The following is a 16,559-nucleotide window of genomic DNA, read 5'->3' on the forward strand; positions in this document are numbered from 1 at the left end:
AGGGATTGACCAGGAAGTGGCCCAACACCAGCTCAACATCGACCCTGGGGCTAGGCCAATAAAGCAAAGGCCAAGGAAGTTTGCTCCCGACCGACAGAAGGCGATTTCTGATGAGGTCGACTGCCTCAAAGAGGCAGGGTTTATTACCGAGGTGAAGTACCCTCGATGGCTGTCAAATATAGTCCTTGTTAAAAAACCCAATGGGAGTTGGCGGATGTGCATTAACTATACCGATCTTAACCGAGCATGCCCCAAAGACTGCTATCCACTTTCAAAGATAGACCAACTAGTCGACGCCATAGTAGGATATGAACTCCTTACATTTATGGACGTGTTCTCGGGTTACAACCAAATCTGAATGGCATCAAAAGATCAAGAGAACACCACATTCATCACCGACAAAGGAGTATACTGCTACAAAGTAATGCCCTTCGGCCTAAAAAATGCTGGGGCAACTTACCAAAGAATGGTCGATAACCTATTTAAACACCAGCTTGGGAGGAACATGGAAGTATATGTGGATGACATGATTGTAAAAAGCAGAACCGCAAGTGCACACCTGGCTGACCTGGCGGAAACTTTCAAAACACTTAGATGATTCAACATGCGCTTAAATCTCACAAAGTGCATCTTTGGGGTTAACTCGGGAAAATTTCTTGGTTTCATCATCCACCAGAGAGGGATAGACGCCAACCCAGATAAGGTTCGGGCCATAACCGAGATGCATTTGCCCCGCTCAATCAAGGAGGTACAACACCTTGCCGGAAAGCTGGCAGCACTCAACAGATTCGTGTCATGATCAGGTGACAAGTGCCTCCCCTTCTTCCGGGCCCTGCGGCAGGCCGACAGCTTCACGTGGACCCTAGAATGTGAAGAAGCCTTCAAAAGATTGAAGGCATGCCTCATCCGCTTGCCCCGACTCATCTCCCCAGAGCCAGGAGAAACCCTTGGTCTTTACTTGGCAGCCTCAGCATAAGCGGTCAGCTCGGTATTAGTTCGGGAAACATCACCTACACAATAGTCCATCTATTATGTCAGCCACGTCCTCAATAGGCCCGAAGTGCGGTATTCTCTGATCGAAAAGCTGACCCTCGCACTAATAAAGACGGCCCGAAAGCTGCGACCCTACTTCCAAGCTCACACAATCAAAGTCATCACTGACTAGCTGTTGCGACAAATCCTGCCTAATTTCGATGCATCGGGTCGAATGCTGCGGTGGTCGATTGAGCTCGGTGAGTTTGACATTCAGTACTCTCCTAGAATTGCCATCAAAGCTCAAGTACTGGCCGATTTCATCTCTGAGCTAACCCCTCAAGATCATACAGTTGAATAGGAAAACAACAGTCGCACATGGACCCTGCATGTGGATGGCTCGGCCACCGCCGAGGCCGTTGGGATCGGGCTTATCCTCAAGATCACTCCGGCTACGATTCCAAGCAACCAACAATGAGGCCAAATACGAAGCGCTACTCCATGACTTACGCCTCGCCTTGGAGATGCAGGTGGTCGACCTCAAGGTGTTCAATGATTCTCAGCTGGTAACAGGACATGTCAATGGGAACTATGAAGCCCGAGGCTCGACCATGGCGTTATACTTGGGAGAAGCACGATGGCTCACCCGTCTCTTCAACCGTCTCTCAGTCACTCGAATACCTTGAGCTCAGAACACACAGAACGTTGCTCTGGCTAAGTCGGCCTCCACCCGCAGCCTGGAAGTAACCCCGACAACCGAGTCCATAATGGCGCCAACAATACCATCCCACGACGTTGCTGAAACTCAAGTCTCACTGAACTAGATGGAAGAAATCTTTCGCTTCATGAAAGACGGGGCGAAGCCCGACGACCCAGTAGCCGCGAGATGACTAAGGCGAACCCAAGCTTGGTATTGCATAGTTGGTGGAAAACTATACTGCAGAGGGTTTTCTCAACCTCTCCTACGCTGCCTCGCGTTGCCAGAAGCCGAAACGGTCCTCGCCGAACTCCACCAAGGGATTTGTGGGGAGCACATCGGTGGATGAGCCTTAGCCTTCAAGACTCTCAGATAGGGTTACTACTGGCCGACCATGCGTCAGGATGCCGCATCATACGTACAACAATGCCAACAGTGTCAGAGACATGCCCAACTACAACACCAGCCAACAATCCCTCTCACCCCAATGGAGGTGGCTTGGCCCTTCGCCCAGTGGGGACTTGACCTCCTCGGACCTTTTCGTCCAGCTTCGGGACAACGATGCTTCATTATAGTAAGGGTCGACTACTTCACAAAATGGGTCGAAGCCGAACCTTTGGCCTCCATCACCAAGAAACAAGTTCGAAGCTTCATGTGGAAAAATATTATCACTTAGTTCAGGATCCCGAGAGCTATCATCACCGACAATGGAGCTCAGTTCAACAACACCAAGTTCAGGGCCTATTGCCAATCATATGGGATACAGTTGAAGTTCAGCTCGGTAGCACACCCCCAAACTAACGGCCAAACCGAAGTAATAAATCGGGTGATCCTGGAGGGCCTCAAGAAGAGGATCACGGGCGCACACAGAACCTGGGCGGACGAGCTCCCTAGCGTCCTATGGGCGATGCGAACAACTCCAAAAGCTGCCTCAGGAGAGTCTCTGTTTAGCCTCGCGTTCGGAACCGAAGCAGTCCTTCCTCCCGAGATGGTGTTCCCAACCTTGCGCACCTTCGACTACAAACAAGCATATTCCGAGGAAGGCCTACGAGCAAACCTAGATCTCCTCGAAGAAAGAAGAGCCGAGGCGCACCTACGTACCTTGGCATACAAGAAGGCTATAGCTCGGAGATACAACTGCAAGGTTCGCCCATGACCAATCAAGGTCAAGGACCTCGTCCTTCGAAAGGCAGAAGTAAGTGACCTAACCCGAGCAAGGGGGAAACTCATGCCCAACTGGGAAGGCCCCTATCGGGTCTACGATGTGGTCCAAGAAGGGACCTTCGACTCAAAACTATGGAAGGGAGTCCTCTGCCAAGGACATGGAATGCAGAAAATTTAAAACAGTTCTACCCGTAGAAGAAGAAGGTCGAGACGCTTAGAAGATGTGTTATTAAAAAGCATGCACGTCCACTGCCAGAAAAGACAGTTAGAATTCTAAAACCAGAATTTCACTATAAATAAGGAAACACATATGGTGGTCAGGCGACACAATTCCAAAAGTCGACTCGATCGAAACCAAGAAAAGGAAAATACAAGTCTTCAGCTTGGAGGAGGAGTTTCAGGCTAGTCGTCAAAGGGGACACTCGCCAGCATATCAACAGACCGATCCGTTGGACTCGTAGGTCACCCGTCCGGACCTCACCAGGCCACGCTCGAACCCGGCGGACGCCTTGTACTCAGCAATCACCCTCTCTATCTTCTCAGGCAGTGCCAATTGCTCCTCCTTCAGAGCCTCCTCAGCGGCCCAAGCCGAAGACCTGGCAGACTCAACATCGTGCGAGAGGGTCTACAATTCATCGTCCAGCGTCCGAGCATGAGACTGACTTTCCTCTAGCTCGGCTTTCAGACGGCTCACTTCTCCATCCAAAGCCGAGGCACGCTGCTCAATCGCGGCCACAACCTTTGGACCGAACGAGCTCCTCAGCTAGGGTTCTCCAGACGAAGGGCGGCGTAAGTGTTCGATTGACGCTCGATCACTCACCCGACGTCAAGGACTTGGTCAATCAGTGCCATGGCATAGTGTTGACCCTACACCAGAAGTAACATCAGGACCCACACAAAAATGGAGGCACCGAAGAGTGGAACACCGCCCAGAACCGCCTCACGACGAGCCAATCCAACTTCCCCTTGCAAGTAGTCCACATCAACATCGTTCCGACCCAAGTGCGCCTCTCACCCTCTCGAAGACCCCATGGCATGCCTCGATGTGGGGGGGGAGAAGTGATAAGGTATATTTTGGGTCCACGCCACCTCACGAGTGATACCACGTAGCGCTACAGCTAGATAAGCAAGAGGAGCACCCCCACGCATCAAGCTAGAGATCGTATCAAGGCGTGGCTCGATATGTCCCATCCAGGAAAGCTCGGGACGGTGTCGTATAGTACCGTTCCGCACGTCCCAGAGCGGCGACCGCACAAAGGTACCGCCTCACCTCCCGAGGATCGATCGCTACGCCCGTGTACAACCGACCCTCATATAATAGCATGAAAGCACCTGGCCGGGATTCAGCCGAGGGGGAAAAAAGAGAAAAAAACTCCAACCCGCCACTGACTTGATCGTCGGAGGGACCAAAGTCAGAAAACACCCGACGATGATCTTTTTTGTAGGAAAGCTGTCATTGCAGGCTAGAAGGCGCTGATCAAACCCCCGCTGCTGACGCTCAAAGTGGTATTCGATCGATCTCGAAACCAGCTCAATCGACTAAAGACTCCGGACATCGCCCTGTAGACCAGGCCGTGTTGACTCTATCAACCACGGCGCATCAATCCATCAACAATAGGCTTCAAATCTTATGAACATTAAGAGATATCTGAACAAAACCTTCAGCTGTTATTTTATCACTTGTTCTTCATGAGTACTTAAGGTATTTATTCACATCATTACAATGAAAACTTGGAGTTAACAAATAGAAATCATGCATACATTTTCAACTTTAGATCAGTCCTAATCATCATGACAAGACAATGATTTTTGGATCGAACTTCATGGCTTTTTAGGTTGCATTAATAACTTCATGTGAATGTATTTAAGAAAACTCTAATCATGTTATAATCTTCTTTACGTTGACCTTTAAGAGAAGAAGTCTCCTCATGATGTTGTTACGTGAAGCACGAGGGATATAGTCAATAAAAGATTAACATCCAGAAGAGAGAGAGATATATATATATACTCAATGAAAGATAAACATCCAGGAGAGAGAGAGATATATATAGTCAAGAGTATATAGCTTGTGCTTGTGGAGCTTTTATCCCCAATAATCAGCTTGTTTCTTGCAGGAGAGAAAGAAAGAGAGAGAAGAAAGAATTGATTAGGGTTGAAAAGATGAGGAAAATGCCACATCCAAACAATGAGATCGCCGGCTCTCTTACATGTGCAAAGGCTTCTTTTCATGGCGGTGTGGCTTTGCACCCACCTCTTCCTCCCCTTCTTTCTCTCTTGCCTTGTAAGCAAGCGTTTGCCTTTCTCTTCTCGATCCCCTTCTTCTTGCACACACACACACACACACACACACACACACACACAGAGAAGGTGGGTGGGTGGGGTGGGAGATGAATGTGAAGGTGGTAGGGGAAAGAAAGGTGGGCAAGAGTGTATAGCGTGTGCTTGTGACACTTTTGCCCCCAATAAGTTAGCTTGTTTCTTGCAGGAGAGAAAGAAAGAGAGAAAAGAAGGAATTGATTAGGGTTGAAAAGACGAGGAAAATGCCACATCCAAACAATAAGATTGTTAGCTCTCTTATATGTGCAACGGCTTCGTTTCATGGCAGTGTGGCTTTGCACCCGTCTCTTCCTCCCCTTCTTTCTCTCTTGCCTTGTAAGCAAGTGTTTATCTTTCTCTTCTCGGTCCCTAGCATGTGCTTATGGCGCTTTTGCCCCCAATAAGCAGCTTGTTACTTGTAGGAGAGAAAGAGAGAGAAAGAGAGAGAAGGAGGAATTGATTAGGGTTGAAAAGATGAGGAAAATGCCATGTCCAAACAATGAGATCGCTAGCTCTCTTACATGTGCAACAGCTTCGTTTCATGGCGGTGTGGCTTTGCATCTTCCTCCTCTTTTTTTTCCCTTGCCTTGTAAGCAAGCGTCTGCCTTCCTCTTCTTAGTCCCTTCTTGAGAGAGAGAGAGAGAGAGAGAGAGAGAGAGAGAGGCCCCTTCTTTCTCTCTTGCTTTGTAAGTATTTATCTTCCTCTTCTTGGTCCCCTTCTTCTTGAGAGAGAGAGAGAGAGAGGGGGGTGGGTGGGGGTGGGTTTGTTGGGGGTGAATGTGAAGGTGGTAGAGAAAAGAAAGGTGGGCAAGAGTGTATAGAATGTGCTTGTGATGCTTTTGCCCCTAATGAGCAGCTTGTTTCTTGTAGGAGAGAGAGAGAAGAAGGAATTGGTTAGGGTTGAAAAGATGAGAAAAATGCCACATCCAAACAATGAGATCGCCAGCTCTCTTACATGTGCAACGGCTTTGTTTCATGGCGGTGTGGCTTTGCACCCGCCTCTTCCTCCCCTTCTTTCTCTCTTGCCTTGGAAGCAAGTGTTTATCTTTCTCTTCTCGATCCCTAGCATGTGCTTGTGGCGCTTTTGCCCCCAATAAGCAGCTTGTTACTTGCAGGAGAGAAAGAGAGAGCGAGAGAGAGACAGAGAGAGAGAGAGAAAGAGAGAGAAGGAGGAATTGATTAGGGTTGAAAAGATGAGGAAAATGCCGCATCCAAACAATGAGATCGCCAGCTCTCTTACATGTGCAATGGCTTCGTTTCATGGTGGTGTGGCTTTACATCTTCCTCCCCTTCTTTCTCTCTTGCCTTGTAAGCAAGCGTTTGCCTTCCTCTTCTCAGCCCCCTTCTTCTTGCAGAGAGAGAGAGAGAGAGAGAGGGGTGGGGGGGGGGGGGGGGGGGGGGGGGGGTGAATGCGAAGGTGTTAAAGGAAAGAAAGGTGGGCAAGAGTGTATAGCATGTGCTTGTGACGCTTTTACTCCCAATAAGCAGCTTGTTTCTTGTAGGAGAGAGAGAGAAAGAGAGAGAAGAAGGAATTGGTTAGGGTTGAAAAGATGAGGAAAATGTCATGTCCAAACAATGATATCACTAGCTCTCTTACGTGTACAACAGCTTCGTTTCATGGCGGTATGGCTTTGCACCCGCCTCTTCCTCCTCTTCTTTCTCTTGCCTTGCAAGCAAGCATCTATCTTCCACTTTTTGGTCCCCACTTCTTGCACAGAGAGAGAGAGAGAGAGAGAGGGGGGATGAATGTGAAGGTGGTAGAGGAAAGAACGGTGGGCAAGAGTGTATAGCGTGTGCTTGTGGTGCTTTTGCCCCCAATAAGCAGCTTGTTTCTTACAAGAGAGAGAGAGAAGGAGGAATTGATTAGGGTTGAAAAGATGAGAAAAATATCGTGTCTAAACAATGAGATCGCCAGCTCTCTTACGTGTGCAACGGCTTCATTTCATGGCGGTGTGGCTTTGCATCTTCCTCCCCTTCTTTCTCCCTTACCTTGTAAGCAAGCATCTGCCTTCCTCTTCTCGGTCCCCTTCTTCTTGCACACACACACACAGAGAGAGAGAGAGAGAGAGAAAAGGGGGGGGGGGGGGGGGGGGGTTGGGGAATGTGAAGGTGGTAGAGGAAAGAAAGGTGGGCATGAGTGTATAGCATGTGCTTGTGACGCTATTGCCCCCAATAAGCAGTTTGTTTCTTGTAAGAGAGAGAGAGAGAGAGAGAGAGAGAGAGAAGGAATTGGTTAAAGTTGAAAAGATGAGGAAAATGTCTGTCCAAACAATGAGATCACCAACTCTCTTACGTGTGCAACAGCTTCGTTTCATGGCTGTGTGGCTTTGCACCCGCCTCTTCCTCCTCTTCTTTCTCTCTTGCCTTGCAAGCAAACTTCTACCTTCCTCTTTTTGGTCCTTTTCTTCTTGCAGAGAGAGAGAGAGAGGGCGATGAATATGAAGGTGGTAGAGGAAAGAAAGGTGGGCAAGAGTGTATGGCGTGTGTTTGTGGCGCTTTTGCCCCCAATAAGTAGCATATTTCTTATAGGAGAGATAGAGAGAGAGAGAGAGAGAGAGAGAGAGAGAGAGAGAAGGAGGAATTGATTAGGGTTGAAAAGATGAGGAAAATGCCGCGTCCAAACAATGAGATCGCCAACTCTCTTACATATGCAACAACTTCGTTTCATGGCGGTGCGGCTTTGCATCTTCTTCCCCTTCTTTCTCTCTTGCCTTGTAAGCAAGCGTCTACCTTCCTCTTCTCGGTCCCCTTCTTCTTGCACACAGAGAGAGAGAGAGAGTGTGAGGGGTGGGGAGAGGGGGGGAGGGGGTGTGAATGTGAAGGTGGTAGACGAAAGAAAGGTGGGCAAGAGTGTATAGCATGTGCTTGTGACGTTTTTGTGCCCAATAAGCAGCTTGTTTCTTGTAGGAGAGAGAGAGAGAGAGAGAGAAAGAGAGAAAGAGAGAGAAGAAGGAATTGGTTAGGGTTGAAAAGATGAGGAAAATGCCTTGTCCAAACAATGAGATCACCAGCTCTCTTACGTGTGCAATAGCTTCGTTTCATGGTGGTGTGGCTTTGCACCTATCTCTTCCTCCTCTTCTTCCTCTCTTGCCTGGCAAGCAAGCGTCTACCTTCCTCTTCTTAGTCCTCTTCTTCTTGCAGAGAGAGATATATATATATATAGAGAGAGAGGGGGATGAATGTGAAAGTGGGCAAGAGTGTATAGCGTGTGCTTATGGCGCTTTTGCCCCCAATAAGAAGCTTGTTACTTGCAGGAGAGAAAGAGAGAGAGAGAGGAGGAATTGATTAGGGTTGAAAAGATGAGGAAAATGCCACATCCAAACAATGAGATCACCAGCTCTCTTACGTGCGCAACGGCTTCGTTTCATGACGGTGTGGCTTTGCATCTTTCTCCCCTTCTTTCTCCCTTGCCTTATAAGCAAGCGTCTGCCTTCCTCTTCTCGGTCCCCTTCTTTTTGCACAGAGAGAGAGAGAGAGAGAGAGAGAGAGAGAGAGTGAGAGTGGGAGAGAGGGGATGAATGTGAAGATGGTAGAGGAAAGAAAGGTGAGCAAGAGTGTATAGTTTGTGCCTGTGATGCTTTTGCCCCCAATAAGCTGTTTGTTTCTTGCGGTAGAGAAAGAGAGAGAGAGAGATAGAGAGAGAAGAAGAAATCGAATAGGGTTGAAAAGATGAGGAAAATGCCGCGTCTAAACAATGAGATCGTCAGGTCTCTTATGTGTACAACGGCTTCGTTTCATGGCGATGTGGCTCTCTTTTCTCCCTTGTCTTGTAAGCAAGCGTCTGCTTTCCTCTTCTCGGTCCCCTTCTTCTTGCACACAAAGAGAGAGAGAGAGAGAGAGAGAGAGAGAGTGTGGCCTTTCTCTTTCTCGCCTTTAGCGTGAACACTGCAACTGATGCTTTCTAGCTTTGAACTTATTGCATGACTGATACATCAGTTGATGAATACATCATGAAGGCTTACATGCCTTTTGGGTGAAAGCTTCAACTGCAGAAGACAACAAAATGTGGTGGAATTTGAAGCCTTTTCCTCATGCAAATCCAACTTCAGCAACTTTTTACCATCTTTTTAATTTGTTCTGTAATATTTTCTTTGTATCATTATATATACATATATAGTTTATTTATGTAGACAAAATTTATACGGAAGTTTAAGATAAAGATACAGAAGGCTAAAGTCTCCTTTCTGTTGTCTTACTTGCTCCCCAAGCAAACATGCTCATCTTCTTGGGATCCTTAGGCCTCAGCTGCAATATTTCCTTGCCTCTTCGTTCTTCCGACAGGTAAAGAGTTTCTTCCCATGACGAGCCCATTAAACGTCAATGAGGAGTACAAGAAGACCCTCAGAACGAAATCTTTCGTCGACATGTGCTCCAAAGTCCATCAACAGCTCCGGCGGACCATCTCATCTTCCGAGGACGATGATGGTGATAAGGATGAGGCGAGTCATCGTCCAACCGTATCATACAGTTCTTGCAGAGAGAGAGAGAGAGAGAGAGAGAGGCCTTTCTCTTTCTCGCCTTTCGCGTGCAACATTGCAACTGATGCTTTCTAGCTTTGAACTTATTGCATGACTGATAAATCAGTTGATGAATACATCATGAAGGCTTACATGCGTTTTGGGTGAAAGCTTCAACTGCAGAAGACAACAAAATGTGGTGGAATTTGATTCCTTTTCCTCATGCAAATCCAACTTCAGCAACTTTTTACCATCTTTTTAATTTGTTCTATAATATTTTCTTTCTATGATTATATATACATATATAGTTTATTTATGTAGACAAAATTTATACGGAAGCTTAAGATAAAGATACAGAAGGCTAAAGTCTCCTTTCTGTTGTCTTACTTGCTCCCCAAGCAAACATGCTCATCTTATTGGGATCCTTAGGCCTCAGCGGCAATCTTTCCTTGCCTCTTCGTTCTTCCGACAGGTGAAGAGCTTCTTCCCATGACGAGCCCATTAAACGTCAATGAGGAGTACAAGAAGACCCTCAGAACGAAATCTTTCATCGACATGTGCTCCAAAGTCCATCAACAGCTCCGGCGGACCATCTCATCTTCCGAGGACGATGATGGTGATAAGGATGAGGCGAGTCATCGTCCAACCGTATCATACACTAAACACTCCGAGTTCCTTCTCGAGCTCAGTCAAGAATCTGTTGTCGAAGCAGCCACGGCCACCATTGATGGCTGCAGCGCCTACCTCTATCTCCACTCCCTACTCCTCGAGTATTTTGATGTCACATTCAGGGCGTGCACGGCGTGCACTAATGTTTTGGCATCCATCAACCGCGCCAGAGAACGCCACCGGTCCATTCGCCATCTTCTCATCAAACTGTCATCTACTTGTTTATTTGATGGTGATTGCACCGAGTTCGACCCTCTTGCTTCCCTTCTCCAGCTAGATAATCCGCTCCACCCACAGAATCTTGCCAACTTTCACTCTGTGCAGTCCCATTGTAGTCTTCTGATGCAGCAACTGGCAAGAGCTCATCGAGGAATCCTCAGAAGGCTGAGATTTGTCCGGCTAACCAAGAAGGCCACCGGAATCGTAATGATCAGTACATGCAGCGTCGCCTTGGTGGTCGCAGTGGTCATCGCGGTGCACACGGTGATCGGTTTCGGAGTCGTGGCGGCGGCAGCTCCGGTGGTGATGGCGACAAGGCCACGGGCGGGGATGAGGTGGGTGAGGACCGAGAGAGCGAGGGATTTGGGAAGGCTGGGCGCGCAGGTGGACGCAGCGGCCAAGGGTGCGTACATCGTGGGGAGGGACTTGGACACGGTGAGCCGAATGGTACGGCGGGTGCAAGACGAGGTGGAGCACGAGCAGGAGGTGGCGAGGATGGCGTTGAGGGCCAGGGAGCGGCAGCTCGTGAGGGAGGTGGCCAGGGTGGTGGAAGGCGGGGCGGCGGGTATGGAAGCGCAGATGGAGGAGTTGGAGGAGCATGTCTGCTTGTGCTTGATCACCATCAACAGGAGCAGGAGGATGGTGGCACAGGAGATGATGGAAGGTGGTGCTGAGCCTGCAGTGGCCAACGCAATGGCTTGATTCTCTCTTTCTTTCAGGTCTCTCTAACTTTGAAGAATTTGTTCTTCATTAGAGATAGCCGATTGAATAATGATTTCAATCATAGAACATGATTTCCTTTCCGAGTGTTGTGATAGAGTTTGAACTCTTTCCACCATTACAGCTCGAACATGAGCTCTTTTCGCATGTAACAACTGTACACTTTGAACTCGTCAATACTTGACCTAAGCAATTGATAGCATAAAACCTGAAAGTTACCTGCTAATCAGAGAGCAAGTGAGAGAAGGAAGCATAGGATCAAACTAATAGCTTTTTCCACACTTAAAATATAAAAAACAAGCGATTAAGACCGAGACAAAATCTTTATCAGTTAAACACATATAATTATCTAACAGAATGTAAAAGATGGTGAAAAACAACTTACTGCAAAATTCTGCCAACACTGAACTCTGAAGAATTGCTACTATGATTGGAGTAAAAAAGGAAAAAGGAAACTTTTAGGAGACTAACCATACAAAAGCAACAAGGAGTAAGAAAACAAAAACAATTAACAATTAACAACCATTTGCAACATTGTATTCCTATCTTATACATTACAACAATTAACAACCTTATTACCCAAAGATAATCCTAGTAAATAACTAAATCCATAAAGTGAGATAGACACCCCTAGAGCCAAGCTAGCATATTATGATATAATGTTGAACCAATTATGTGAACAGATGATCCAAATTCTAATAGCTCTTCGATACCTTGAAAAATGATCTATGAACGAGGAGGTTGATGAGTCAGTTAGGCAATATATCCATTTTTTATGATCCATAACTTTAAATCAATAAATCTTAGGTCCATCTATAGGGCATTCGTTCACAATCATGCTCTAATAATTCTTAATAATCAAGCTTTTGACCTTAACAATAAATTCCTATAATCTACTAGAAATTCACAAACATGAATAATGAGCCAAGGAGTTCAATTTACTAACAATTTGGGAAAATAACTAGAAGACTTTAATGATTAGTTTGACCCAAATGAATTTGTTGATGAGTTAGATAGTATGGAAGACTACTTTGAGTAGTATAAAACGATTAATATTGAATGTATACGATTTGTAAAAATAAAACTAATAAGACCGCTAAGAAATATTGGTAACATATCCAACATAGTCTTGAACAAAATGAACTAGAAATTGAAGATGCCTATGTTAATATTGTCTATATTATTATTTCTATGTCTCGTAATTCTAATGAATGGAAAAGGATAAGTATTTTCAAACTTTTATATGAAATAAGAAAAGAACTTACAAGTTAGTTATAGATAGGGGTAGCACAAAGAACTTACAACATGGTCTCAAAACATGTATTCAAAAGATTAAATTTTAAGGTAGAGTCATATCCGATCCCATTTAAAGTAGTCTGAGTTGACAAAACTGCTTTGCCATGATTGAGAGATGTCTGGTACTAATTAAAATGGGTGATTACCATAATGAGATTTATTGTGACATCCTACAAATAGAAGTAGCCCACATTCTTTTAGATCGACCTTAGTTGTATGACCCTAATGTTACCAATCATGGAAGAGAAAACACGTATGTTACCAATCTTTTAGATCGAAGTAGCCCACATTCGGTATAAGGGCAAAAACATTATCCTATGACTAGTAAAATCATAAAAAAAATAATAAATCAGTAACTCCTAAGTCTCTTCTACAAGCCTCAACCACTAAGAGACCACTTATTAGATTATAAATATTTTAAAATAGAGAGCTTAGACAATAAAGAAATTCCTAGGCCTTGCACTTGTCAAATTGCCAAAACTCGCAAATACAATACTGGCCTATTCACCCTATTACTCATTCAACATTCACAATGGCAAGATATGAGTTCCGATTTTGCCTTTTAGACTTTTAAAAATGGCCTATGATCATTACTCTATTCTGATTAATTTTTATAGATTTTTAAAAATAACCCACTTTATCCTATGTAATAAGACAATGATATCTCATACATTGCTAAATTATTTCTTTGATAAAATAATTAAATTACTTGGCTTTTCTCAACATAAGGATGTGAAATTTGTTAGGTATTTTTGAAAAAAATTATAGAAATTATTTGATACAATATTGAATTTCTCTTCAGCCTTTTACCCTTAGATTAATGGTCAAGTTAAGGTTGTTAACCATTCTTTAGGACATCATCTTAGATATTTAGTTAGGAAGAAATCGAGAGACTAGGACTAAACCTTACTCCTTGCCTGATCGGAAAAAGACCATTTGAAGTTATCCTCGGCTATACTCCTTATACACCCATTGATCTTGCACTCCTTATGCTTAGCTATTATGCTTCCAACCCACTCTTTCACTCAATATATTCATGATTTGCATACTGATATTGAACATAAAATTGTCTTGATTAATAAAAGTTACAAACTTACATATTATAGAAGTCAAAAGTTTTAAGTTGATGATTATGTCTTTATTCACATTCGTCCTAAGAGATTTTTTAAAAACTTATTCAAAAAGTTACATGTCCAAGCCATTAGTCCTTTTCTAATTATCTAAAAACTAAAATTTAATGCATATATGCTCGATTTACCTTCTGACTTAAATATTAATTTGGTTTTTAATGTTGAGGATTTAACTCCATAGCATAGTTATTTTTAAGCCATCTTCTCTATTTATCGATGTTCGTATATGTAATAATTCTCCTAAAACATTAATTCTCCCATATCACAAGGATGATACAAAGGTCATTCTCAATTATCACCTTATTATATATGCTATTAATATTACTTAATACTTTCTTATCAAGTGATATAATCATCCAGCTACAAATACCACTTTGCTTATTTTGGAAGAACTTCATAACTTTACACTAGACTTATTGAAGTAGTAACTTACATATCACTATCTAGGATTGAGTCTTTTTTTAATTGGGAAAAAGTGATGGATAACCATTGTGGTTTAACAAAGATTTCAAATAATTTATTCTAGACATAAATATCAACAAAAAGAATCATCAATTAATTAATCTAAAATTTTTAAAAATTATGTTAAAAATTATTTTTTGATAATTTCATAAACTCATTTTTTGTATTAAGTACATAATCATTTACTATTTAGGTATTTTAAAAATCATATTTTAAATTTCTAAAAGACATACAAATGAGATAATTTTTGAAATTTTGTTTTCATTAATTATATCAAGATTTATAAATCCCTAAGATTTATATTGATAGCAAATCAGTTATTGTGAATCAGTCTAGTATAAATGATTAAAGCATATCAATATAAAATTTTATTTTATAAGAGATGATGTTAAAAATAAAGAAATGGTGTTACTTCATAAATGGTCGATATACTTATAAAATCTTTTTAAATTTAAAGTATTTTAACAAGTTAGTAAGAAATTTGATAAGTTAAATGAAACAAGTTTAAAGGGGATGAATATTAAAATTAAATTTATTAAAGCATCAACAAGAGGTTCATTGTATTAAGGGAGAGGTTCATTGCATTAAAAGGAGAAATAAAGTAAATATCTATAGAAGAATAAATCAAACTGATTATTGATTTTTGAAAAGATTTTTTAAAAAAGAGTGATTCATACTAAACATAATTAATATAATATATCTTTGGAGACTATATAAATCCTTTATTTTAGGCCATGAAACATATAAAGTTTTTTAAAATTATAGAAAGTTTTGAGTGAAACATAAACAGATTTTGCCCTGTCTTACTGTTTATATATATATATATATATATATATATATATATATATATATATATATATATATATATATATATTTCTATCTCTTCTTATTATCAATTTCAATAAATATGATAAAATAAAATCCCAAAAACATTAATTTTTTACCGACCAGCAACGAGGAACATTAATTTCAATAAATATGAGGATCTTAACTCTCTCCTACCGCTATTTTTCTTTTTTTTTTGCTGCCGCTCGTCGCCTAACGGCCTATTTGTAAATCACGAAAACATTTTTTTTTATATTAGATAATAATAATGAAAATTAGAGATAATAATAATGAAAATTAGATGAGGAAATAGGGTAAAATCAAAGTAATTTATAGATGATATTTGTTTATATTTTATGGATGATTAGTGAATTAGGGGAAAGAGTGTTTTAATTATTAAATGAGTTAAAGATTCACCGTCCACATCATGGTTAGTATCTAAAAATTCTATCTAACTAATTTTAAAAGTAATATATATATACATTTGTAATTAATATATATGTTTGAAGCTTATGGAAATGTATGATTTGTACTTTTTAAATGAAATATGTATTAATTTAGTATCGATTCGTAATTTTAATTATTTAAAAGAATTGAAATGATTGATTCTTGTTAGTTTAAAATATTATATGAATTGTCAGATTTGAAATGAAAGATACAAAAGAATTTATTCAAATATTATTATTTTTAAATGTATATTTGATATCTTATATTGCAAGACTAGTATGGTCATGACCTTACCAATGGAGTTTACGTATTGAAATATGTTGAGAAATTAAATTAATTTCTCTAAGTCCAAACACACGAAAATATGTGTTAGGTACACCATATAAGTTCAAACATAATTTTGAATTTTTGTCATGGAGATACAACATAGTCATAGCCCTTAGTATTGTTATGAATATAATTTTTGACATGTACTATTTATTAGATATAGTGATTTGTTTATATTATGAATTTAGATATGCATCTTTAATTATATTTATTTAAATTATGAATAAATTATGCATCTTTAGTTATAGTTATAGTTTTATTTATTTAAATTATTTAAGAACTGATCATCATCATGTGTATGAATATAACATTTATAGATATACCAATTAGATATAATTATGGATTTGTTTACTTTGAAATGAATAAAGCTTTTGTATGGTATAACATTAATAATGATTTGATGTTTCATATGCTTTGCTTTAAAAATAAAATAAAAATAAATTATAAGAAGTACTTTTAATTAATTGTTTGTACATAATTATAATAAATTTTGGTTAGTATAATATCTATTCTCTGAAATTTTCAAATCCTGATAAATAGAGGAAAAAATGTTATTGTTTAAAACCCTCTTATATTTTGGACTTGTATAAGATTAATGTGAAATGTTATTTTGGATTTGACATGTCATCTTGTAATTATGTAAATTGATTGTGACATAGCATAGAGTTTTTGGTGATTATTTAATGGTAAAAAATAATTTATTGGATTGTATGAGGATTATTATGTCGATGTGTAAATTTTGTAGGATTTTTTTATTGATATGAGCGGTTGAAATAATCGAATAGGTTGTGAATGTCCTGTGATTGAATTGTTTATGAGTTGAAAAATAATGAATATTATGTAGAAGTAAATTATCAA

The 16,559-nt window shown here is 41.3% G+C and overlaps 1 protein-coding gene across 1 annotated transcript; it reads left to right on the forward strand.

Moving 5' to 3' along the window:
• The first annotated feature begins 10,031 nt into the window (after positions 1-10,031).
• Positions 10,032-11,381, forward strand: LOC135642587 (putative UPF0496 protein 2). Its single transcript, XM_065158845.1, has one exon. It carries the CDS (start codon positions 10,096-10,098, stop codon positions 11,194-11,196), a length of 1,101 nt encoding a protein of 366 aa, XP_065014917.1. The 5' UTR covers positions 10,032-10,095; the 3' UTR covers positions 11,197-11,381.
• Positions 11,382-16,559: the final 5,178 nt, after the last annotated feature.

The sequence above is a fragment of the Musa acuminata genome, chromosome BXJ3-7 (genome assembly GCF_036884655.1).
Source record: "Musa acuminata AAA Group cultivar baxijiao chromosome BXJ3-7, Cavendish_Baxijiao_AAA, whole genome shotgun sequence".
Taxonomy (NCBI): domain Eukaryota; kingdom Viridiplantae; phylum Streptophyta; class Magnoliopsida; order Zingiberales; family Musaceae; genus Musa; species Musa acuminata.